Below are 24,594 nucleotides of genomic sequence, written 5' to 3' on the forward strand. Positions count from 1 at the left end.
TGGTGGCGTAGAAGATGGGTGTATAGTCCAAAGTTGGAACACCATGTAAGCACACATTTGTGAAACTGAGTTAGTAGATAACCTAGTCTCCCATGTTATGATGTGAATGCAGTGTTTGCAACCCTGTACGTTTCTAAGCCTGCGGAAACAGGCTGCTCCTACTTTAACACCAGTGCACACTCCCTTTGTGGATTAGGCCTCATGGGTGCCTTTGATTTTGTAGAAGGGCTTAAAAAGAAATATTGTTCCTTGAAAAAAGAACTGCCTTTTGGGACCTAATCAAAATGTTATTATATGTTCTTGTCGATACATAAAAGTGGTAAAGTATCTGGCACAGTAAAACGTTCTTTTGTTGCACTAACCTCCATAGCAAAGGGTTAAAAGTTCATGATTTTTCAGTTGGGACATTTTGCGGTTTTCCATGGAGTGCCAAAGTGGCTTATCGAATTTAGAAATTACTGTTCAGAACTGTGATCTATTTAATCAATTGATTAGTCTTAGTTTTCTGACCTCCTCTTTCAGTACTCCATATTGACCACATAAATTGGGCCTTCCTTTGATCTTTACAGCTGTAGATGGTTTGCATATGCGCTTATGCTAGGTGAGAAACTGTCCCCACTTGGGCTGTCTTATTGTGGCACCTCATTGGAGGCACCAATAGTTATTTAAGTCTTTTATTTATTTCTGGTGGAAAAACACACTTGCCCAGCACGATTTAGCTAAAGAGGTATGAGGAAGCGGCTTACATCTGGTCTACGCAGAGGCATCCAGCTCAGAGTTGGGCACAAGGACCTTCAATCCAGTGAAGAAAGACCTAGAAATGTGCTTTTATTGGATATGTGCTGCGCTAACTCTATTTGGTTCTGCTGCTTAATAATATCGTAAACACAACAAGATGATGGAGAGCTCAAACTTTTTAACCACCTACCGCTAGTCAAGAGATCTGGGTTTTAATCCATTGATCTTTTGCTCACCATGCCACCTCAATATAGACCCAGCCACATGCAAATTAGTCTTGACCCTGTTCCTCATGGGAACAGTCCAGCCCAAACTGCCAAGCCAGGTCCTCACTGGACTGGAAACAAGCATCCTGGGACCGGTTTCTCCCCTCATCAGCCAGGCTAGCTTGGATCCAGTGGCACAGTGAGCAAGGGACATATGGGAGAGGAATTAGTCTAAGGGCTAGTGCGGTCCTCCTCGAATCTGGGGAACTGGGTTCGAGTCTCTGCAACGATGTTGACCAACCTGTGATTCTTGGCAAATCACTTAATCTCCTCATGCCTAACAAAAAATTAAGTGTCCTTCTGTAATGCAACTGGTGCTATGTAAAGCACTCTGATACCCGATTTGGGTCAAGTTTGCGCTATATAAAACTCTGTAAAACAAAAAAATAATAAAACAAAACAAAACACGTCTGAGCATACCCTTGGCCACTCAGGGCGAACAAACACAACAAGATGATGGACAGAGTACTGAAACGTTTCAACCTCTCATCTCTGGTCACAGATCTGGGTTTAATACATCGTTCTTTAGCTCACTTGGCCACCTCAGTTTGGACCAAGCCATATGCAAATCTGTCTTGACCCTGCCCCTCATGGGAACAGTCCAGCCCGAACTACAAGGCCAGGTCCTCCCTGACCCGTAAACAAGCATCCTGGGACCAGTTTTGGGGTATCACCAGCCAGGCTAGCTTGAAACCAGTGGCATGGAGAGCACGGGACCCACGTCTGGACAAACCCTTGGCCACTTAGGGCGAATATAGCAAACACAACAATACTTGACTGGGGGTGAGTGATTGACAAGTTTCAGAACTCCGTTCATCTTGTTGTGATTAATAATAATATTGGTTTAATATAAATAAGATCGATGTCTTTAGATGGATAAATGTTTGATTTGGCTTTTGTGTGAAGCTTGCTGGCATGTGAAAGTATGGACTCTGGAGCATGAGACAGAGCATATGCTGACTGGTTGGTGTGCTTGTGATGTCACAAAGACATATGCATGTCTTTCTGGCCAGCTTGAGTCAGTCGGCTTTTATAAGTACAACCAAACTAGTCAGACTGAGTATCAGTCAGTGTTAGACAGTGGCCAATCCACGCTCCGAAGCTAGACGGGTAGGTGTACAGGAAGGCTTATAGGTCTCACAACACTCTCAAACTATATTTTCCTCTGACGAGTGGTAAGGACCATAAAGACATTTCAGAATTTTGGAAACACTGGCTGAAACTAAGAACTTTACTGATACCATGAGGTAAGTGTAATTTATATAAATGATAGCATCTACCATAATGTTTTATTTGTGTCCTGTATCGCGTGCAACCATCGTTAGTAAATAGATTGAGGATGCTCTGAAACTGCAAAGTTACCCCCTTTCAAGAGGAATCCTAATCCAGGAGAGTGACATAGTGTGGGTGTTCGAGCTGCTGGTGTGCACGGGCCTCTTTGTTGGGCTCTGCTGATAGCAATAGTTAACCATAACTGGGAAAGCCAGGTCGCATCTTTATAATGGGAGTGCCAAGCTACCGGCTTTGCCAGTGCTTGTTTATAAAGCATTGTTAGATAAGTAAAAGGAAAAAATTCAAAATACTGGCGGAAGACCAAAAATATACCTTGCAGTAGTTTGTACCTGGGCATGGATTTCAATCTGTTTTATCTTTATAAATAGCATGATTTATTTTTCGTATTTCAAGTAGGAAATTCTGAACATAAATCAGGTAAGTAAACAGTTTGTGAGACTAAAGCAAGGAGGACCAACTGGAAAGAAAACAGTAGAAGGAAGCACATTTGGGTTTCATCCCACCTAGATTCTACGCAACTGCAGCCAAGATTGCCCTGCGTAACTAGAATATCATTTTCAAACCTCCAAAAAATAGAAAGCAGGCTCAGCAAAAAATTAATATACATTTAGAAATTGCACATTACCAAGAAAATGCATTTAGCTGATTTTTAGGACTCAACAACCGTGGAGATTTTGGGACCATTCTTGATAATGGCAATCCTCTGAAAGGAAAGCTGTGTGACAGGAAGTGTATTACTGTTTGTCTTTCACTGGATTCAGGGTTCATTTCTAGCTCAAAAATCACATGTCGTGATTGCTGTTTTTTAAATATTGTGGAATGCGCGATCTTACAGCTTTGCTTTTATAGTTGTGCCTGCCCTTACAGTCTTTTCTTTCGCTTCGCAGGGGTCCAGTCTGCAGCAGTGAACGTGATTTGTGAGCTGGCCAGGCGTAATCCCAAGAATTATCTCTCGCTGGCTCCTCTCTTTTTTAAGCTGATGACGTCGTCGACCAACAACTGGGTCCTCATTAAAATTATAAAACTGGCAAGTATAGCAGCTTTCCGCGCTCTTTGGGCAGGAGCGTTCATCACCGCTCCCTGACTGCGGGAAACGCAGTCACACTCGGAAGAAGAGTAATTATCACACATGAGGTGGGAAGGAGCGGAAATGGGACGCCTGTGAATTATTTAGCAGCTAGATGCAGAACATTCCTTGGGTAATAGTTTGCATTTGTATAAATGTCAGGCGATATTTTATTATGTCATTTCACCCTTTGCAGCCTAAATTCTAGTTGTTTGGACAATCTTGCATTTGAAGTCTGGGCTTAATTGCGGGACGGGATTTGGGGGTCGCCAGTGGGTGTAGCTTGTACCACTACCGTGATCTCCCTGGCTTTAGAGCTGGCAACATTGGTGGCAAGAACAGAAGATAAATGGTCCGGGCTATCCACAAAGAGATCATTGAAGTTAAATGGGGATCTGTTAGACAAGGTAGAGGACATTGATTACCTTGGCATGTGTTTTCATCTCAATCTTAACTTGAACAGTCATGCAGATAAATCCATAGTCCACTTAAAGGCATGCTGCAACACTATAGTTAGATTTATTAAGAGTAGGTGGTCAACAAGTAACTGCTATTCATACATTTTATAGACGGAGATTGTTTGTGACAGCACTTTATGGTGCCGAGGGTACCATAAAAGCAGGGAACTACAAGTAATTGAAAATAACTGTTTACACACTGTTGTTAAAAATGTGCCCCAGTACACCACTAATCCCCTGGTAGGCAGAGCTGGGCATATGGCCTGTTTCTGATAGTTATTCTATGCCCAGCTCTGCAATAGTTCTTTCTCAACTGAAACCATCTGATATCGGTGTATTTACAATCAACCATGGAGGTACTACCCTTCAGGGCATTAAAAGGTGCAGCTGTGGTGAGCACACAATTAAAGTTCTGTAGTAGGGGATCTCTGTGTATAGTCATAATCTAGTGAATAGTCTCGCCCATGTGCGTGGACCCCGGAGCAATCAAAAATAATCTCCTAAAGTGTCGAAAAATGCAGAACTGCACAGACACTTAAGAGAGAATTAAAGACAGATAATGCAGCCTATATCCACAGGCTACACTGTCCAGTACTTCAACTAGAAATTCCACCCAAAATCCACAAACAGCAAAGCCTGTCCAGATTTCCCTTGCTTTAACAGCAAAACCCCTCTGGAATGATAGAGAGGAAGACATGGACAGACAAGCCCCATAGGCTGCCATTATGTGGCTCAAAACAGGATACTGTGCCTTTAAGATAACTTTCCAGAACTTCACAGTATCCCAGAATGCACTGCAGGTCCCTTTTACTTTCAGTTCTTTTTTCCGGCTCCTGCAAGCAGGACCCTGGAGCATTGAGCTCTCCCTTTTCAAGGGTTTATTGGGGATTTTTTCACTTTTTCAAAGTTATTTGAGTGCTTCTCTGAAGTACTTTGGTGGTTTTTCTTCCTGTTTGTCTTTTGGTGCACTCTTTGATGGTCAATATGCCTGCATTATTCAACAAATGCCCGAGTGCTCCAGGAAGAAGGCCAAGTCCGACCCACACGAGGTTTGTATCATCTGCCTTCCTTCATCTCATGTCCCAGAGGAGTGTGACATCTGCCAGGGTTTCTCTAGCAGGACCCTGAGGGATAGGATGAAGATCAGGCATCTGAAAGAAACAGGTTAGTATTAGATTCCTTACCTTAGAATATCCCCAGGCGTCAGTCTGGATCCGGAAACTTTTGCGTAGCAGTACCCCTGCGCGTCGGTAGGCGTCGTCTGCAGGCGTCCCCTGCGGCTCCGCGTCAGTCGTCGGCGTCGTGCGCCGTGATGACGTCGCTGGAGTATATAGACGCCGCCTCCGCGCGCTGACGTCAGTTCTTCTTTTTTCCGCGCCAGTTAGCGCAGATCCGAAGAGCAGTACTCCGGTCTTTTGACCAAGTGTTTGTTAAACTTAATCTTTCTACGGTGCCGGTAGGATGCCTGGGTTTAAGAGCTGCGACGAGTGCGACCGCATGATGTCGGTCACCGACCACCATCGACTCTGCCTCCGGTGTCTGGGCGCGGACCACGACGTGGAGTCCTGCGTCGACTGTCGGGCCTTGACTGGAAAAGCTAGGCGGGAGCGGTCCCGCAAGCTTCTCGAGCTCCGGGTGTCGGCCCCGCGTCGAGAGCGGTCCCGGTCCGGTCGGAGGTCGAGGGAGCGGTCGAGGGAACGATCGCGGAGCCGCCATGGGCGCTCCGGGAGTCGCCACCATTCCTCCGGCTCGTCAGGTAAGCACAAGAAGTCGGGGCGTCGCCATCGCACCCCCGACTCCCCCCGACGCCCGCGTATTGCGGCCGGGGGCTCGGGTGACCCCACCCCCGCGGCCCCGCGTGGGTCGCCGACGCCGTCTACCCCATACCCGTCGGTCCCTGGGGAAGGCGCGTCGCGTGAGGAGATCGAGGCCTTCCTCATTGCTATGAGGGCGAGGTCTTCTCCGGCGGGGCCTTCGGCGCCTGCGGGCCCGTCGGTCCCGTCTGGGGGCCCGAGCGGTTCGGGTGCTCCTGCCCCGGCGCCGCCGGCGGCTCCGGCCTCGGCGCCGCTGGTTCCCTCTGGTTCGTCGCCGGCTGGTCTCCCGGCCTCTCCGGCGTCGGTTCCTGTGGGCCAACCCGTGGTACCGCCCCCGCGTGGTGCAGCGACTCCGCCGTCGGCTCCGGCCGGCGTCGGGTCCCCGGCACCGACGCCGCGCGGCGCCACCCCCCTTTCCTCCCCGACTCCGGACGCGGAGTCGGACCGGCGTCGGCCGACGCCGGATTCGACGCCGATGGGGCCCGTTGACCCCGACGTCTATATCGTCGACCCAGAATATGGGTATGATGACGATGAGTATGGAGAGGGTTGGGAGGGGTCTGAGGACCCTCTATCCCGTGCCTGCCAGTATGATGTGGACTGGGTAGGTGATCTGGGTGATGCCAGTGGCCTGGACGAGTCGCCCAACCCTGGGTTTGTCTCTCCGTCCCCTGTGGCGTCTGAGGCAGGTGCTGCCTATTCGGTGGTCCTGATGAGGGCTGCCAAGGCCTTGCACCTTGAGCTCCCCGTCGCGAAGGTCAAGCCGAACATTCTGACCGAAGTGTTTAAACCGCAGTCATGCCCCCAGGAGCCTCTGCTGCCGTTTAATGAGGCCCTGTCGGATGTCCTTTTGGGCACCTGGTCCAGGCCCGCTTCTGGTGCGCCGGTTGACCGGAATGTCGCGAGGCGTCACCGTCCATGCTCGGACGACCCTGCCTTTTTATCCACCCATCCCTCCCCGGAGAGTCTGGTGATCCAGGCCTCCACTTCGCAGTCCGCATTTCCGTCGGCTCCGCCCGATAGGGAATCAAAGCGGTATGACCAGTTTGGTAAAAAGGTCTTTTCCTCTTTGAGCGCTGGACTGCGGTCTTGTAATACCGCGTGCCTCTTGGGCCGCTACACCCACTCCCTGTGGGATACGGTCGAGGAGTGTCTGCCGCAATGTCCCCAGGAGGTGCGGGACAAGCTCACATGGGCCTTAGTTGAAGGCCGGGATGCGGCGCGGTACTCGATCCGTTGTGGTCTCGACACGACCGACTCGCTGGGACGGGCGATGTCCACAACGGTGGCGATTCGTCGCCATGCTTGGCTGAGATCTGCCAACTTCTCGCCAGACGTCCAAAATTCACTCATGGACATGCCATTTGATGGCAGTCGCCTGTTTGGTGACAAAGCGGACCACGCGCTGGAGCGCTTCAAGGACTCCAGGGTCACGGCCAAGTCCTTGGGTCTTTCGACCCAGCGCCAGCAGACGGGTTCGTTTCGGCCCTTTCGTGGCCAAGGGAGGGGAGGTCCCACACGTGCTGCCAGCCACGCGACGCAGAACGCTCCCCAGCGCGGTGGCGGCCGTGGTTTCCGCCGTGGTGGCGGTAGAGGCCAGCGGCGTGGTCAGTCCACGCCTCCCTCCGCTGCTGCATCCAAGCCTTCCTAGTCCGAGCTTTCGGGCTCACGTGACGCCAGTGGGTGGCAGGGTTCGCCATCACCACTCCCGCTGGCGCGCGATAACATCGGACAGGTGGGTGCTGCAGCTTGTCCGAAGGGGCTATGCCCTCCCCTTCGAGTCCACTCCTCCAGCCATGCCACCGCAGAACCACCGTGTGTCGGGGGACCACTTGACGCTTCTGCAGGAGGAAGTTACGGCCCTCTTGGCCAAGGGGGCCATCGAGCGCGTTCCTGGGCCAGAAGTAGGGTGTGGTTGCTACTCCCACTACTTTCTGGTACCCAAGAAGGACAAGGGAGGCCTGCGTCCTATCTTGGATCTACGGAACGTCAACGGCTTCCTCCGGAAGGAGAAGTTCAAGATGTTGACTTTGGCTCAGGTCTTGGCTGCTCTAGACCCACAAGACTGGATGGTAGCGTTGGACTTGCAGGATGCGTATTTTCACATCCCCGTCCTGCCGGCCCACCGGCGTTACCTGCGGTTCACGGTAGGCCACGAGCACTTTCAGTTTATCGTGCTCCCTTTCGGCCTTACCAGCGCCCCACGGGTGTTCACGAAAGTGATGGCGGTGGTCGCAGCTCATCTGCGCCGGTTAGGGGTTTCAGTCTTCCCCTACCTCGACGACTGGCTGTTGAAGGCGGGCTCGCCCCAGACAGTCGTCCACCACCTTCAGATGACGGCAGACCTCCTGCACGAGCTGGGGTTTTCCATCAATGTGCCGAAATCACACCTGTGTCCCTCTCAAAAGCTCCTTTTCATCGGAGCGGTTCTCGACTCGGCGCAGTTTCGGGTTTATCCTCCGGAACGGCGGGTCCGGGATATTCAGGCTCTGATTCCCATCTTTCAGCCGTTATCCCGGGTTTCGGTCAGGTTGACGCTGCGGCTTCTGGGGCTGATGGCCTCCTGCATCCTTCTGGTGCATCACGCCAGATGGCGGATGCGGGCTCTGCAGTGGGACCTGAAGTTTCAGTGGGCCCAGCATCAGGGCAACCTATCCGACCATGTCCTGATCTCGGAGGGCACTGCGAGACAGTTGCAGTGGTGGCTTACGGACCGCGATTGGGTCAGGGGCAGATCCCTCTCCCTTCCCCAACCGGAGCACGTGGTTGTGACGGACGCGTCCCTCCAAGGCTGGGGTGGCCACTTGGGAGAGGCGGAGATCAGAGGCCTCTGGTCTCCGGCGGAGTCCCGGCTCCATATCAACATGTTGGAGCTGCGGGCGATTCGCCTAGCACTGAAGGCATTCCTCCCCTTTGTCAACGGGAGTGTAGTGCAGGTGTTCACGGACAACACCACCGCCATGTGGTACTGCAACAAACAGGGCGGTGTGGGGTCGTGGACCCTTTGCCAGGAGGCTCTGCGCCTCTGGCAATGGCTGGAACGTCAGGGCGTGACTCTGACGGTTCAACACCTGGCAGGTTCTCTGAACGCCAGGGCGGACGAACTCAGCCGTCGGTGCTCGGTGGATCACGAATGGCGTCTGAACTCGGATGTGGCGAGAGGCCTCTTTCAGCAATGGGGAGAGCCTTGGTTAGATCTATTCGCCACAGAAGAGAACGCGCAATGTCATCAGTTCTGCGCGTTGGAGTTTCCAAGACGGCACTCGCTCGGCGACGCCTTTCGGCGCGAGTGGAGTTGCGGTCTGTTGTACGCCTTTCCGCCTATACCACTTCTGCCCAGAGTGCTGAAGAAGATCAGGCGCGACCGGGCCCAAGTTATCCTTGTGGCTCCGGACTGGGCTCGAAGGTACTGGTATCCCGAGCTACTCAGCATGACAGTCGGTCCCTCGATCCGCCTGCCCCTTCAGGAGGACCTTCTGTCGCAGCAGCAGGGGACGGTCCTCCACCCGAACCTGTCCAGTCTCCACCTCCATGCGTGGAGATTGAGCGGCGACAGTTGAGGCCATTTGACTTGCCTCCTGAAGTCTGTGATGTCATTCTGGCAGCCAGGCGTCCCTCCACAAAGTCGGTATACGCCTGCCGGTGGAACAGATTTGTGGCATGGTGCACAGCAAAGGCTGTGGATCCCCTTTCTGCCCTTCTGTCTGAGGTTCTCCTCTTCCTCCTTTCCCTTGCCCAGCAGGGCTCTGCTCTGGGCACTATCAAGGGCTATCTTTCTGCCCTTTCCGCCTTCTTGAGGCTACCTGATCAGCCATCTTTGTTCAAGTCCCCTATTGTGTTAAGATTATTGAAGGGCATCACGCACATGTATCCTCCAACTCCGTTCGTGATGCCTCAGTGGGACTTGAACCTGGTTTTGACTTTCCTGATGTGCGCTCCCTTTGAGCCCCTTCATTCCTGTCCTCTCCGTCTTCTCACCTTAAAGACGGCCTTCCTGGTAGCCATCACCTCTGCCAGGAGAGTGAGTGAGCTCCAGGCTCTTTCTATTCAACCTCCTTTCTTGTCTGTTCATCCTGATAAGGTGGTTCTTCGGACTAGACCTTCTTTCCTGCCCAAGGTAGTCTCTGCTTTTCACATTGGGCAGTCCATCACCTTGCCCTCCTTCTTCCCGCCTCCGCATCCTTCAAAGGATGAAGAGCGGCTCCATCGTCTGGACCCAAAACGTGCGCTTTCATTCTATATGGATCGCACACGCCAGTTCCGGGTGGATGACCAACTGTTTGTTGGCTACGTGGGTGAGAAGAAGGGAAGGGCGGTACAGAAACGGACCGTCTCTCGGTGGGTCGTCCTGTGCATCAAAGCATGCTACTCTTTGGCTCGGAAGGAGCCTCCTGTTGGGCTGAGGGCCCATTCCACTCGGGCCACGGCGGCTACTACTGCCCTGGGCCGGGGAGTCCCTTTGCAGGACATTTGCCAGGCGGCCACGTGGGCCTCGCTGCACACCTTTGCGAGGCACTACTGCCTGGACAGTCAAGTCCGGAGGGATGGCTTCTTTGGCCGTTCGGTCCTCCAGGACTTTCTGGTGTAGGTTGTATTGGTTCGCAGACCCACCACCGGGGTTGGTATTGCTGGGGTATCTATTCTAAGGTAAGGAATCTAATACTAACCTGTTTCTTTCAGATGAACAAGTTACTTACCTTCGGTAACGATATATCTGTAAGAAACAGTAGTTAGTATTAGATTCCTTACCGCCCCACCCATCCTCCCCGTTCTGCGAACTGATACCTAGGGTTAAGGACATCCCTTTCAGGGCCCTAGTTTCAAATGGCACCAGTGTTGGTTCTCACATGGCTCTGCGTGTTCTGGCGCGGAAAAGCTGTGTGCAAAGAACTGACGTCAGCGCGCGGAGGCGGCGTCTATATACTCCAGCGACGTCATCACGGCGCACGACGCCGACGACGGACGCGGAGCCGCAGGGGACGCCTGCAGACGACGCCTACCGACGCGCAGGGGTACTGCTACGCAAAAGTTTCCGGATCCAGACTGACGCCTGGGGATATTCTAAGGTAAGGAATCTAATACTAACTACTGTTTCTTACAGATATATCGTTACCGAAGGTAAGTAACTTGTTCTTCAGGGCCTGGAGGCCAGAAGACTGAAGACGCAAGGTGGGTCTGGAGGGGCTTCCTCTGCCCATGCTGAGGCCTCTGGTGGGCTCCCCAGGGCAGGAAGACCAGCAAACGTCCCCATTCTCCGTCTGCGTCGATTGCACCGACCACGACGTCGAGAGGGATGACTGCAGTCTGTTCCCCGTCTCCCCAGGGCTCTGGGTCGAAGCGACGTCGACGCTCGGCGTCGAGGGAACTGAACAGACTGCCGTCGAAGTCTCCGGTGACGATTTTGTCATCGTATTCGTCGTCGTCGAGTACTCGACGTCGAGAGGCCCGGCGTCGAGGCGAAGAGGAGAAGGTAGTCGTCGAGGGGATCCGTGACGTCGTAGATAAGATCGCCGTTGAGGCGTAGACGGTCACCGTCGAGGCGTAGGAGGTCGCCGTCGAGGCGTAGGAGGTCGCCGTCGAGGCGTAGGAGGTCGCCGTCGAGGCGTAGGAGGTCGCCGTCGAGGCATAGGAGGTCGCCGTCGAGGCATAGGAGGTCGCCGTCGAGGCATAGGAGGTCGCCGTCTAGGCATAGGAGGTCGCCGTCTAGGCATAGGAGGTCGCCGTCGAGGCGAAGGCATTCGCCGTCGAGGAGACGAAGCTCGACGTCAAGGGGCCGACGCTCGCCGTCCGGTCGATGTTCTTAGACGCCGAGAAGGAGTTCTGGCACCAGGAGTAAATCTGACAGGCGTCATGTGCCTTTGGGAGGCTCTCCAAAGTCCCTGCCTAGTAAGGAGGGAGGGTCACCGGGCTCGGTGTACTCTGTTGTGTATACCCCTGCTAGGCCGAAGACAGTTACGCCTCCTCCTCCGTTACCGAAAGGACTTCCTCCGCGGGCTCCCACCCCGCCTCCACTTTCGCCTCCTCCTCAACCTCGGCCTCGGCCTCAGTTGCCGGCTGACAAGCCTCCTCCGATTCCTCCGAGGACAGGTTCGTTGCCACGATTTCCGACTCCTCCAAAGGGGACCCCTCGGCCGAGGGCCCCAACCAAGCCAAGGTCACCCGTCCCGGTGGAACCGGCAGGGCGACCGAAGCCAAGGAAGTCGCGATCCCGCTCCGGATGGAGAGGGAGGTCGCGCAGTCGTCCCAGATCCTCTACGAGGTCAAGACGGCGCCACAGGAGGCGTGGATCACGGTCCCGCACGGACTCTTCCAGAACCAGGTCCTACTCCCCGACCTTGTCAGACTCCCCGGGGACGAGGGTGTCTCCCGTGGATGACATCAGCACGTTCCAGGATGTTCTCCTGAGGGGTGCAGCAAAATTGGGAATCACGGTGACGGCTCCAACACCTACGACGTCCGTGATTTTTGAGACACTTCACAAGAAGCATTTGTCTCGCCCTCTACTACCGCTCGTGCCAGGATTGGTAGAGCCAGAGAAGGAGCTGTTCCTCACGCCTGCAGTGACGAAAGCCGCTCCATCCCGTCTTCTTAAGAAGTACAGGGCCCCGGATTCCGACCCGGCCTTTCTGAGGATTGACCCTGTTCCGGACTCCGTTATAGTAACGGCAGCCAGAAAACAGCACTCTACCTCCCGTCGTCTACAGTGCCTCCGGATAAGGAGAGCCGATGGATCGACTCAGCTGGCAGGAAGGCTTGTGGGACGGCATCTACGGCCATGAAGGCCTCTAGCGATGCGGCTTTTCTGGGACGGTATGATCGTGCCCTGTGGGAATCCCTCCAGCAGTTCACGGAACTCCTGCCAAGAGATAAGAGGGAGGATTTCCTGGAGATCCAGAAGGAAGGGATGCTGGTTTCGAACCAGGTCATCAGCGCGACCGCTGATGTCTCTCTTTTGGCGGCCCACGGGTACTGTCATGGGATCAACCAGCGACGCCACGCTTGGCTCAGGCTCACATCACTCAAGCCGGAGGCCCAGCAGCGAGTGGCCAATCTGCCCTTCTCGGGGGAAACCCTGTTCGACAAGCACGCGGACGATGAGATGGCCCGCATGAAAGCGGAGGCAGAGACTCTGACGGCTGTGGGCTTGGAGAAGCCCAAAGAAAAGAAAGCCTACCGCCCGTTCCAGAGACTGTTCGGGGCACAGGGCGAGGACAGGCTTCGGGACAGCAGCAGCAACAACAGCAGCAGTTCCGGAGGCCTTTCCAGAAGCGCCAGAAGGGTAGAGGAGGTCAGCAGTCTTCTACAGCGAACAAGGGAGCGTCCGGGTCTCGACCCTGAGCAGTTACTTCCCCTACATCCGTTACCCGCTCCGGTGGGGGGAAGCGTTCAATTTTTTCTGGAAGAGTGGAGAAAAATTACTCAGGACAAGTGGGTGCTGAATATTGTTTACAATGGATACAGTCTTCGGTTCACCAGCCCACCTCCATCGATTCCACCGGTCAGCGCGCAGTTTCAACTGCGCGAGCTCCAGGCGGAGGCAGATATCCTGTTAAGGAAAAGGGCGATAGAAGATGTACCTCTGTCTCAAAGAGGAAGAGGTCTGTACTCCCGGTTCTTCCTGGTTCGCAAGAAGGACAAGAACGAGTTTAGGCCCATTCTGTGTTTGCGGCAAGCAAACCAGTGGATTCGCAGAGAGAAGTTTTGCATGCTGTCGTTGCATCAGATTTATCCTTAGCTGCAACAGGGAGACTGGCTGTTTGCTATAGACTTACAGGATGCGTACTTCCATGTGCCCATTGCACACAAACACAGGAAGTTCCTGCGATTCCAAGTCGGTGCCAATCATTATCAGTACTCAGTACTGCCATTCGGGCTGAAGTCAGCGCCCAGAACATTCTCGAAGTGCATGGCAGTGGTAGCTGCACACCTAAGGAAGAACAAGGTGTTTGTCTACCCGTAACTGGACGATTGTTGATCAAGGCTTCCTCATTCTCGGAAGCTCAAGCGCACTTCCGGAAGACGTGCGTTCTCTTGAACAAGCTGGGGTTGCACATCAACATGTCCAAGTCTGTCCCGACTCCGGTCCAGTGCACACAATACTTGGGAGCCTCCATCAATACGCTGTCGGCAAGCGTGTCTCCTTCGGAGGAGAGACGATTATCACTCCTTCGGAAGGCTCAGGCTCTTATGACCGCTCCATCTACAACAGTGAGGACGGTGTCTTCTCTACTGGGGTCGATGGCCTCTTGTATCTTCCTCACGCCACACGCAGGGCTGCACATGAGACCATTGCAGGAGTGCTTGGGGGATCAGTGGGATCAGAGGAAAGGATCTTGGGACGACAAGATACGACTGTCTCTGCATGCTCTTCAGTCTCTGAAGTGGTGGTGTTCAGTGGAGAATCTCCTCAGAGGGGTTCCCTTCCACAAGGACATTCCCACGCAGACTATTGTGACGGATGCGTCGCTCCACGGCTGGGGGGGGCGCACTCCGGAGACTTACAGGGATCAAGGGGTCCCCGACGGAGTCCACGTACCACATCAATTTCCTGGAACTCAGAGCTGTTCACTTGGCACTGAAGGCCTTTCATCCAACTCTTTGCTTGTTCAGACGGACAATACGACCACGATGTATTACCTCAACAAGCAGGGGGGGTCGAGATCGCGCACTCTGTCGCAGGACTAAGATTGTTATATTATTGCTACAGCATTTTATTTGTCTTGTAAATATGGCTACACAAGCTTTTTCTCAGGAACGGAATGAATGTTATTTTGAAGGTTTTTTTCTTGTTTGGAATTTTCTTACTTTTAATCTTTACAAAATGTATTCTTAAATTGTATTTGTGTTGTGGGTTTTACTATGTTCTGGCTGCAAGTTGAAAAATTAAAGGGTGCAGGTTTCCATAAGAATTCCTTAGAAAACACATGATTTCTTTGTTGAGAATTCCCCATTCTCTGTGATCAAAGACCAGAGTTGTTTGATTCCCCAGCGCAACAAATTCGGTTTCTTTTTTTCTCCACATAGAAAACAGTTTTCCCCAATTATTTCCTTACCCCACACCCCACCAAATAAGAAGGTGAGCCATTTCCCTTCCCACTCTGGAAAGGGTATTTACACCAGCCCTTGGCTGAAGTAAATAGAAAACCATTCCAGGCTGGAAAAGGGAATAGTAGTAGTTTGTAAGTGCTACGCCACATGCTTGCTTGTTAGTGTTGACACACTTCCGAGATGTACATTTGGTCATACTCAGAAGTTTATGCCAAAATAACCTTTGTGAATATGCCTCAGAAGTGTTATGTACACCTCTGCTTCGCACAAGTAATAATGCCTTACAGCTGACAAAAAATTAAAATCTACTGACAAGTAATTTAAGTCAGAAGCATACTTCATCTTCAGTATATGGTCCATTTCAATTTATTCAGTTGGACATAACTACTACTTTTAAAAAAATCTCCTTTATTATCTCTCTGTGTTCAAACAATACATTCTTGTTGCGATATATACTAGCAGAACATTTAAATTGTGACAGTTTGATTACATAATTTAGATTCTCCATGCTAATCTGTGCCACTATATCCTCTTCTTCAGAAAAACACAATTTTTTATGACATACAAAAAGAAATGAGTAATATTCCACTGGCAAATAATTTCAGCAGCCTAATTAAAATGTAGGTGGTGTCTAAAATAGACATTTATCTGTGTTGTCTTGTTCTATTAATCATAGCGTTCGTATGGAACTTGCAATGCCCGTTATTATCATGTGAAGATCGTGTGATGTCCGTTCTTAGGAAGATTCAGAATGATAGGCTGCAAGCTGTCGATTCCCATGATGTTACTGAGACTCTTTGTATTTTGGTGAATCAGCATCAGGCGTATTGTTCTCTGGTTCACATTATAAACTTATAAAGAAAACTCCTCATCTGGATTGGTTTAACCGATTTTGTGCTGGTGGAGAAGAACATAGGCGTCTGTGAAATTACACTCCTGGTTGCTTTAATGACAATACGTTTATTTCTTCCCATAGCCAACTTTAAAAGTGACATAACAGCTACCTGAATTTCAGCCTTACTGAAACAACTTCCTTCCCCACTTTCCTAACATTCTCGTGGTCCTTGTTATTGCAGAGAAACTTAAATCCCAGTTTTACGTCTTGCTATAGAGCACAGTCTATTTCAAACCCCGCTGTTTGTTTCTGACTTTGTCACCTATCCGACTGCCGGATGTTTTTTGTTAGGATAAATACAAATATCCTATATTTGAAAGTGTGACCTCCAGATTTTGAACACATGTACTTGGTATTAATCGATTGAATTACTATAAAATTATCTTGTCACCATTGTTACAGGTATAGATCACACAAAGAGCCACTGTTGGCTGTCTTTTGTGAACATTATTTCAGCAATATAAACACAGTGCAAATGAGAAAATATTTTAAAAATCACATTTTGTATCTTACCAAAAGGGATGCTTTCTCTCTATAGATAGATGTCATTTTCTGTAGTTTTCTCTGAGATCTTCTAGTTTTATCACAGGTTTGGGGAGTTTGACATGTGCAGATCCTTAGTTAAAGTAGAGCAAACGCCACTACTTTATACAACTCCTGAAAGGCTGTGGGATAATTTGGTGTATTTGTTCCGAAAATGTGATGTCGTTTGTGAGAGAGGGTCACACTCAAATGAAGTGCTTAATCCTTTAGACTTCTCTTCCCTCACAATGCCCTATTTTCTCATCCAGCTACTGTGATGGGGAGAATCTGTTAACAAGTTAGATGCATTAATATGAACGAGAGGCTATGTACATTAACATTCTACAGAACTGCTTTGGGGAGCATGTGATGAAGTGGCATTGTTTAGAGAGGGATAGGTCTGTTTAACCACTGTCTGTGCATTTAGGAGGTCAGGCGATGGATACGTTTCAGCAGGGATCTTTGGATTTGAAAAAATTGTTTTGCTTTTGACACATGCTATGGCTGCTCTCAAGTGATTAGTGTGCCTCCCATATTTTGATCACACCAACGCTTTATCGTGAATCACTGAGCAGTCTGCAGTCTTCGTATGCTCAGCTTGTGATATCCGATTATTTTTTCTCAGGCACGTTGTAAAATGAAATCAACACAAGTGTTTATCCTTCAGTGCTTCGAGAATAGCCCTTTGGCTGTGAAAAAAGCCTAGTTAGAAACATCTGACTGAATTTCTCTGCACTGACCTTAGAGAACGTAGAGTGAGAGTTAGTGGATGACTTCTTGCACCCAATCTGCCGCCCCCTTCATTTCTATACCCCTCAGATTTATCAGAGTAGCTCCTCTTCTGGTCTCACTAACCATTAAAGCTTAAATACATACGTGAATAATGGAGTCAGAAAAATATCTCCCTGCCTCACAAACGTCACTGTTTCTCTAACTGTTAGTATTGGCTCCAAAAATATTGAAAAGCCTTCCTCTCAAGCTCTTTTTAAGCAGCCACTAAAGAAAGATTGATTTGATAATCTTGTGCAGATATGCGTTTTGCCAACATATGTTTCCTAGCGCCAAGGTGCTATAGTGTACATGGGCTATAGAGCTGAACTCTCCAGTGGAGATGAAATAATGGCACTGGTGGTCTTACCTCATGCCATACCGTTTGACATTTGTACCTTTTGATGGACAGTATATTTGAGAGTGGCTGAGTGCATATTTGTTGATGGACACACTTTCTTCTTAGCCGCTACTCCTCTGAAGTTGGAGGGAAAGTTGTTTTATTTTATTTTATGATAATTCGTTTTTTACACCATTAATTCTTACATTGTGTACATCCTGGGAAATGCCACCAACTTGCATTTAGATACCTATCATTTTAATTCAAGGACTACTGGTAAAGAACATTTCCTTACTTATAAACGTCAGGTCAACTGCTGCTTCTTGAATTATATTATCACTCTGAACTAAAAGTTGTGATGAACAAGCATACATTCAGACCATCATAGATTCTCCATATTATGTGCACCTCAATTGCCCCCCAAAAATTCATGAGCCAGTAAACATTATTTGTGGTATTCAATACAAAATATTCTCATTCCCAAAAATTATAAACAATATATATTATAACAGCATAGTTTGTTTCCTGCAAAAATATCGTTAGTAAGAAAATATATATTCTCCACCTGTTTTCAAAACCTAGTTAAAGGTTCTAGAAATCTGAAGCTTTTGTCCGTAAATGTGTAAGAAAAAGCCCTGTTCTTCAGCATATTCAATACAAGTTTTGTAAACAAGGGTGGTTTCTGTATTACAGTATTTTCAGAAACTGCTCAACAACAATTCTCACCTTCTTTACCAATGTGAACACGTATTTCTACCTTGTGGTTTAAAACATTAGTGAAAATATCTGCATTCTTAAACGAAATTTATAAATGTATACGGTTTGAATACATGTTTGGGTAAGGCGACAAGTAACGGCTTAGCAGCAGATTGAGAGGGGTGAAAACCTTGAACACCTAAGAGGTTGATAGCATCTCCAATCGATTTATTTCTCCTTCTCTTGTGTCTTCTTGTTGGAACTAGTTTGGTGCCCTTACTCCATTAGAACCTAGGCTGGGAAAGAAGCTCATAGAACCGCTCACCAATCTCATACACAGGTAAGTTATGAGACCACTACAGAGTCCTTGTGACTATTTTAGCAATATTTGTAATGTTGGAAACCAATTTATCACTGCATGTGATAAAGTAAACAAGAGTTAAGTGCACAATTCATACCTATTTCTCAACAGTGGAACTCCTGCCACATTGAGTCCCTGCTTCTCTAGGCAAGCAGTGGTTAAAAGCACTTTTAAAGTTGCTGTGCTTTTTCAGTGTGTCCTTCCCATTGTTTTCCTTTAACATGATGTAATGTAATGTAATGTATGTATACTTGTAAAGCGCACTGTTACCTCGTTACGTGGCGTCCTGGCGCTGTATACCGCTGGGGAACCCGTCCTGGCTTTCCCTGTGAGAGGGCACCCCAAGGTGAAGCCAGGCATCCCCGGCGTTGCTGGGGCCGTTGTGGAGATTAAGCAAGCTATTGCCCAGAGTTGCAGAGTGGGACCCATGGTTAGCATAGGCACCTAAGCGAGAATTATCGAGTCCGCGGACATTGACCCAAGACCCTGCCGCATCGGGAATTGAACCCTGGTCCCGGGCCGACCTCTGCTTCAGGGTCTGCCGCTTCTAACCACTGAGCCACACTTCTCCACTATGCTATGTGACATATGACTCCCGGCATCTCCTGCCTCTTAGTTCAGAAATGCATTACATTAATGCATTACAATGTACTTTGATGTCTGAGGTATGAATTGTTTGGTGCCATTAACTAGCAAGTGAGTTGTCTCTCAGCAGTGGAACGCCCCATCATCTCCTCCAAGTTTACGTCCCTCAAAGAGTTAATTGGATGGGGTATGGGTGCACAGACTCCTACAAATTAGACCATGCTAAAATTAAAATCATAAGGACCTCAGTCTATCAGACTCATAGTGCCCTACAATCCACTCCTTTATCTGAGCAAAAACGTACTGTGAATAAAAGTCCTGACTCTATTTAGAAATGTATCCCCTTAGTAGACCGTCATTGAATAAAATGGGCAGCCCACTGCTGTTCTTTGACCTACGGTCTCCAGTTTTATCTGTTCTATTTTTTTTTTTTTTTTTTTACTTATTGGTAATCATCAATCAGGGTTGGGTAAAGCGCAACTACTCACCCGAAAGGGTGTCAAGGCGCTGAGGGGGGTGCAACTCCTGGACGTTCGTGGTGATTTATCGAAGAGCCAGGTCCTGAGGTCCTTCAAGAACTTGGAGAGAGTATGTGACTGTCGAAGGGGGAGAGTGTTCCATGCCTTGGCCACAAGGTAGGAGAAGGAACGACCTCCTGTTCTGGTCTTCTTGATGTGCTGAACCACTGCGAGGGAAAGCTGGGCTGAGCGGAGAGATCTTTGGGGTGCGTGGAATGAGAGGCGGTGGTTCATGTAGGCTTGTACGGTGTTGTGGGAGGTTTTGTGGGCGTGGGTGAGGAGCTTGAAGGTGATTCTCTTCTTGACGGGAGCCAGTGTAGTGTCCGCGGGTGTTGGGTGATGTGGCAGTGCTGCTGTAGGCTGAGGACTAGTCTGGCAGATGCATTCTGGAGGTTCTGGAGTTTGCGGGTGAGTTTCTTGTTGATTCTGGCGTAGAGTGCGTTGCTGTAATCCAGTCTGCTGTTGATGAGGGCGTCGGTGACGGTTTTCCTGTGTTAGAGGGGAATCTAGTTGAAGGTCTTACGTAGGAGGCTTAGGGTGTGGAAACAAGAGGTGACAGCGTTGATCTGGCGGTCCATTTTGAGTTCAGAGTCCAGGATGATTCAGAGGTTGCAAGTGTGGTACTTGGGGGAGGGTGGGTCCCCGAGGGCGGGGCCACCAGGTGCCATTCCATGCGTCGGCCCATGATGAGTACTTCGGTTTTGTCCGTGTTTAGTTATAGGCAGTGGAGAAGTGTGGCTCAATGGTTAGAGCAGGCAGACCTTGATGCAGAGCTCTGGCCAGGGACCAGGGTTCGATTCCCGCCTCGGCTGGTCTCCGGCTCATTAATTCCCCTGACTGGATATTCTCGCCTCAGTGCCTGTTCTGATCATGGGTCCCACGCTGCAACTCTGGGCAATAGCTTGCTTAGTCTCCACAACGGCCCCAAAAGCGCTGGGATGCCTGGCTGCACCTGGGGGGTGCCCAGGAGTGGACATTTCCCAGGAAAGCCAGGAAGGGTTCCTAAGCGGTATACGGACAGCGCCGGGACACCTCCGGTGGAGGTAGCTGTGCGCTTTACAAATTTATTTTTTATTTCTTCATCCACCTGGTGACTGCTTCCATTCTTTCTTGAAAGTTTAGTTTGGAGATGTTGGGTTCGTTGGATAGGGAGAGGAGGAGCTGGGTGTCATCTGCATACTATACGATGTTGAGTCTGTGTGATCTGACGATGGATGCGAGCGGGGCCAAGTAGACTTTGAACACAGTGGGGCTAATGGAGGATCCTTGGGGGACTCCACAGGTGGTTGGTGGAGATGCTGTGGTCTGCTGGAGAGGAATGAGTGGATCCAGTTGAGGGCTTTGTTCCAGATTCCTGCGTCGTGGAATCTGCGGGCTAGGGTGCGGTGTGAGACTGTCGAAGGCAGTGGAGAGGTCCAGGAGGATGAGGGCCACAGTCTCTCCTCTATTTAGTAGGGAGCAGATGTCGTCTGTCGCGGCGAGGAAGGCGATTTCGGTGCTGTGGTTCTTCTGAAGCCTGATTGGGAGGAGTCGAGGATGTTGTTTCCTTGTATAAAGGAGGCGAGTTGACTGCTTTTTCAATGACTTTCGCCGGGTACGGGAGTAAGGAGATCGGTCTGAAGTTCTTGAGGTCTGTGGGGTTCACCAAGGGTTTTTTCAGGAGGGGAGTGATGAGTGATCTCATCGTGTTTCTAGTCTTCGGGAAAGGAGGCGGTCTCAAAGTAGCGGTTGATGATTAATTGAAGCTCGGGACGATGATGTCTGCAGCTGTGTGGTAGATGTGGTGCGCGCACGGGTCCATGGGGGCACCGGAATGGGTTGACGTCATAGTCTTTAGGGTGTCTTCAATGGTGAGGGCAGTCCAGGTGTCCAGTGTCAACTGCGTGGTGAAGGGAACAGTGGGAGTCGGTTCTGCGTGTGTTGTTGTAGTCGAAGTTGTCCTTGATTTTGTGATGGAAGAAGGCGCTAAGTCTGTTGCAGAGGTCCTGGGAGGGTATGATGACCGTTGCATCACTGTTTATCCGTATTGAATTGTTGGGGAGTGACATAAGAGATCCACATTCATGTAACTTGTAACGTACATTCACGCTTGGATATTTTAGTGTTCTTAAAAAGGCATATCTGATAAAACAATCAACCAGAAAGCATTCAAATTGTGGTATTTGTACTTGTGATCAATATCAGCTATTTAATTTTATTTGGAATTATCAACTCTTGTTTTCCTCTTCATTTTATCAGTATGCACAGTTATTGGTTTGATGCTCAAAATTCATAATCTTGAGTGTCATTCAAAAGATAACTTAATTTCTTTATTGTTTGCATTTATAAAAATAAATGAGACGGTTGAGATGGTATGTATTTGTTTGTGAAAAAATAAGCAAAAAAGAAAAACGTAGTACCTTAATGGCAAACGCCATTACAGAAACCATGAAGGACACTATTTTGTCTATGTAAATTCACATGTATGTAGGTACAAGATGAATTGCCTTGACCACATTTGTGAAAACAAATTCTAATATACTACTTACTCAAAGAAGTCTAGCCTTAAGAGGATATTCTCACCCATACACTTGTCTAGTGCATATTGCACCAAACAAGCCCCTTACAACCACTTCAGAGTAGTTGAATATTTTGTTAGAATAAGCGAACCAAGCAATTAGGTTGTGGATTGCTGTGGTGCTTCTTGTGCCAGAGGCTATTAATCAGTGGTTCCAAGGGCACTAAAGTGGAGAAGCGTGGCTCAATGGTTAGAGCGGCAGACCCTGATGCAGAGGTCTGGCCCGGGACCAGGGTTCAATTCCCGCCTCGGCGGTTCTTTGACTCAATTTCCCCAGACCTGATAATTCTCGCCTTGGTGCCTAGTCTAATCATGGGTCCCACTCTGTGACTCTGGGCAATAGCTTGCTTAATCTCCACAACGGCCCCAGCAGCGCTTGGATGCCTGGCTTCACCTTGGGGGTGCCCAGGAGTGGACATTTCACAGGAAAGCCAGGATGGGTTCCACAGCGGTATGAATACAGTGCTACGAGACCTCTGGGTAGAAGTGCGCTATATAAATACAAACACATTTACATTTACATAAAGGGTGGTGTAAGATCAGTGAACTTTTAGAATCATTTCCATATTAAAGACGACAGCTGACTGGTGTTCCACTGGTTTTTATACACCCTATTTATTGGATTTAGCAGAGAAACTGGATGCCCAGTGTAGGGAGCCACAGTGGTATACACATCCCCTGCCTTCATGTCGTCTCACCTCGCTTTGGCCAGATGTTTGGAACAGAGTGACGTAGGAGTTCGAGTAAAGAAAGGCTACTCAGCACGTAACTCTTAATCTGATTATCCAGTCAGTGCCCCACCCATCTTGCATTGAGTTCCAGCCAATGCCAGGTATACCTAACTGACCATTGTGTAGGAACTAGGACCCATAGTGGGACACAAACATACATTTTGGCTAAGTGCCATGCTGTACCCACTGAAACTCTCTGGACTACAGAGGGTTAAGCGTAGCATATTTTTCTTGTACTGGGCACAGTCTGACAAAGTCCCTCCATATTGATAATTTTATTTTTATTTATTTATTTTCTTATATAGCGCAGGAATCGACCCCCATAGGGGTATCTCCGCGCTTGCGCATAGGTGCAGATGTCAGACTGATATCTGAATAGTAAAACCACCAGCGAGCTACGATGTCGAATATAAATGAGTTTTAAGGACCTTCCTAAAGGATTGAAAATTTAAGTTGGTCTTTAGGGCAAGTGGAAGTGAAATGCAGGGAGTGAAGTGAAAGTGACTAGAAGCGTATCCTGTGGTCTGAAAATGTACCTGGAAAAGTGAAGTTTGGAAGGGACTTCTTACACAACAGAATTATCCTGGTGTTCCGTAGTTCTAAATGGATTTTCCCTAGCATGCAAAAATGGAACACAGCTTGTATATTTTCCTTGTTTATATATTGACATAGTACATAGAGATCCCCCCCCCCCCCAAGGAATTTGCACCCATCGTATAACTCTCTTCTCAATTGCTTTGTGTTTCCGCAGCACATCTGCAATGTCTCTACTGTATGAATGCGTGAACACAGTCATTGCAGGTAAGCTTAGAAAACAGTTTGTGTAGCTCTCTCTGCTGTTTTTGTGTTCCTATAAATGTGGAATTCTTTTTTTTATGTGTGTAGTGGGTTTAGATGAAGATTGGTCTGGTAGTGTTCAGATGGTGCGACAAAGGAAGACCAAATTTTGCAGCAGGGTTGAATTACGTGGCAAGAATAGACAAATTATGGGGCGTAATAGGCACATTTTGTCCCAGTATTACTAAATTACTTAGCCTTTTTTTCCACATGTTAACAGTGTGTGGGCAAAGGTTACATCACCTCATTTGTAAAACTAATACAGCACGAGATAATTGAAAGGTGACTAGTGAACTTTTCTGACTAGTCTTCCACTGGGTGGCAACACGTCCCTTTATTTTAGTAACTTTTGATCCGTTTGGGCTAGAAACAATTTCAAATTCATAATTAAGCAGAAAACTTTGTGGCCCCAGAATCGTATAATTCCAGTGGCCCCAGGGAAAATGCCATCATCCGCTACCTTCATGACTAGCGAAATGTTTTACCTCAGTAAATAAAATATTCAGACCCCAAAAACTAGATGGCACAGCATGTGAAGTAGAAGAATCTCAAAATTCAAAGCTATTGTTACAGATAATTCACCTCAAATTCAGATGTAATCGTCCTGCCTGCGAAAATCAGTGGAGCAGCTCTCCAATGTGTATTGTAAAGGGGGGCCATCCAATGAATGATCCCAGTATGCCTCAAAACCCTAGCACCCGTCCTCATACAAAGCAGCATTCTGGAGTGCTTTTTCTGGTGATTGTTAATGATGTGAAACTCGGTAAAGAGAATAGCTTTTCCCTTCACTGGAGGGGCTCTTACAAACGGGGGTGGATGGGTAGCCCATCACTTGTACTACTTTGAAGGGTTTAAATTATAAGCTCCTCCTATGCGATGCTCCTATGCAAGTTTCACCTTTTTCTTTTCTTCTCCCTTAGTTCTCATCTCTCTGTCGTCTGGAATGCCTAATCATAGTGCCAGTATTCAGGTACCTATTTGGAGATGTTTTTTTTTTCTTTTTTTCTTCCAGTTAATGCACAGTAATTCTTTGATGTAGATGTAAACTCCTCTTAGCTTCCGGGTTTCCTGTTTGAAAATATACAATCCTCTGAGGAGTTG

At 48.9% G+C, this 24,594-nt stretch overlaps 1 protein-coding gene across 1 annotated transcript in view; it reads left to right on the forward strand.

The window, feature by feature from the left end:
* The window catches only part of AP3D1 (adaptor related protein complex 3 subunit delta 1), a 347,807-nt gene that overhangs the window by 94,792 nt on the left and 228,421 nt on the right, over positions 1-24,594 (forward strand). Inside the window, exons 7-10 of the mRNA XM_078671456.1 lie at positions 3,185-3,324; positions 18,171-18,244; positions 23,408-23,457; positions 24,414-24,463. Of these exons, the coding sequence (XP_078527582.1) occupies positions 3,185-3,324; positions 18,171-18,244; positions 23,408-23,457; positions 24,414-24,463 (314 nt within the window). The remainder of the gene's footprint in view (positions 1-3,184; positions 3,325-18,170; positions 18,245-23,407; positions 23,458-24,413; positions 24,464-24,594) is intronic.

Source organism: Lissotriton helveticus, chromosome 12 (genome assembly GCF_964261635.1).
Source record: "Lissotriton helveticus chromosome 12, aLisHel1.1, whole genome shotgun sequence".
In the NCBI taxonomy this organism is placed as follows: domain Eukaryota; kingdom Metazoa; phylum Chordata; class Amphibia; order Caudata; family Salamandridae; genus Lissotriton; species Lissotriton helveticus.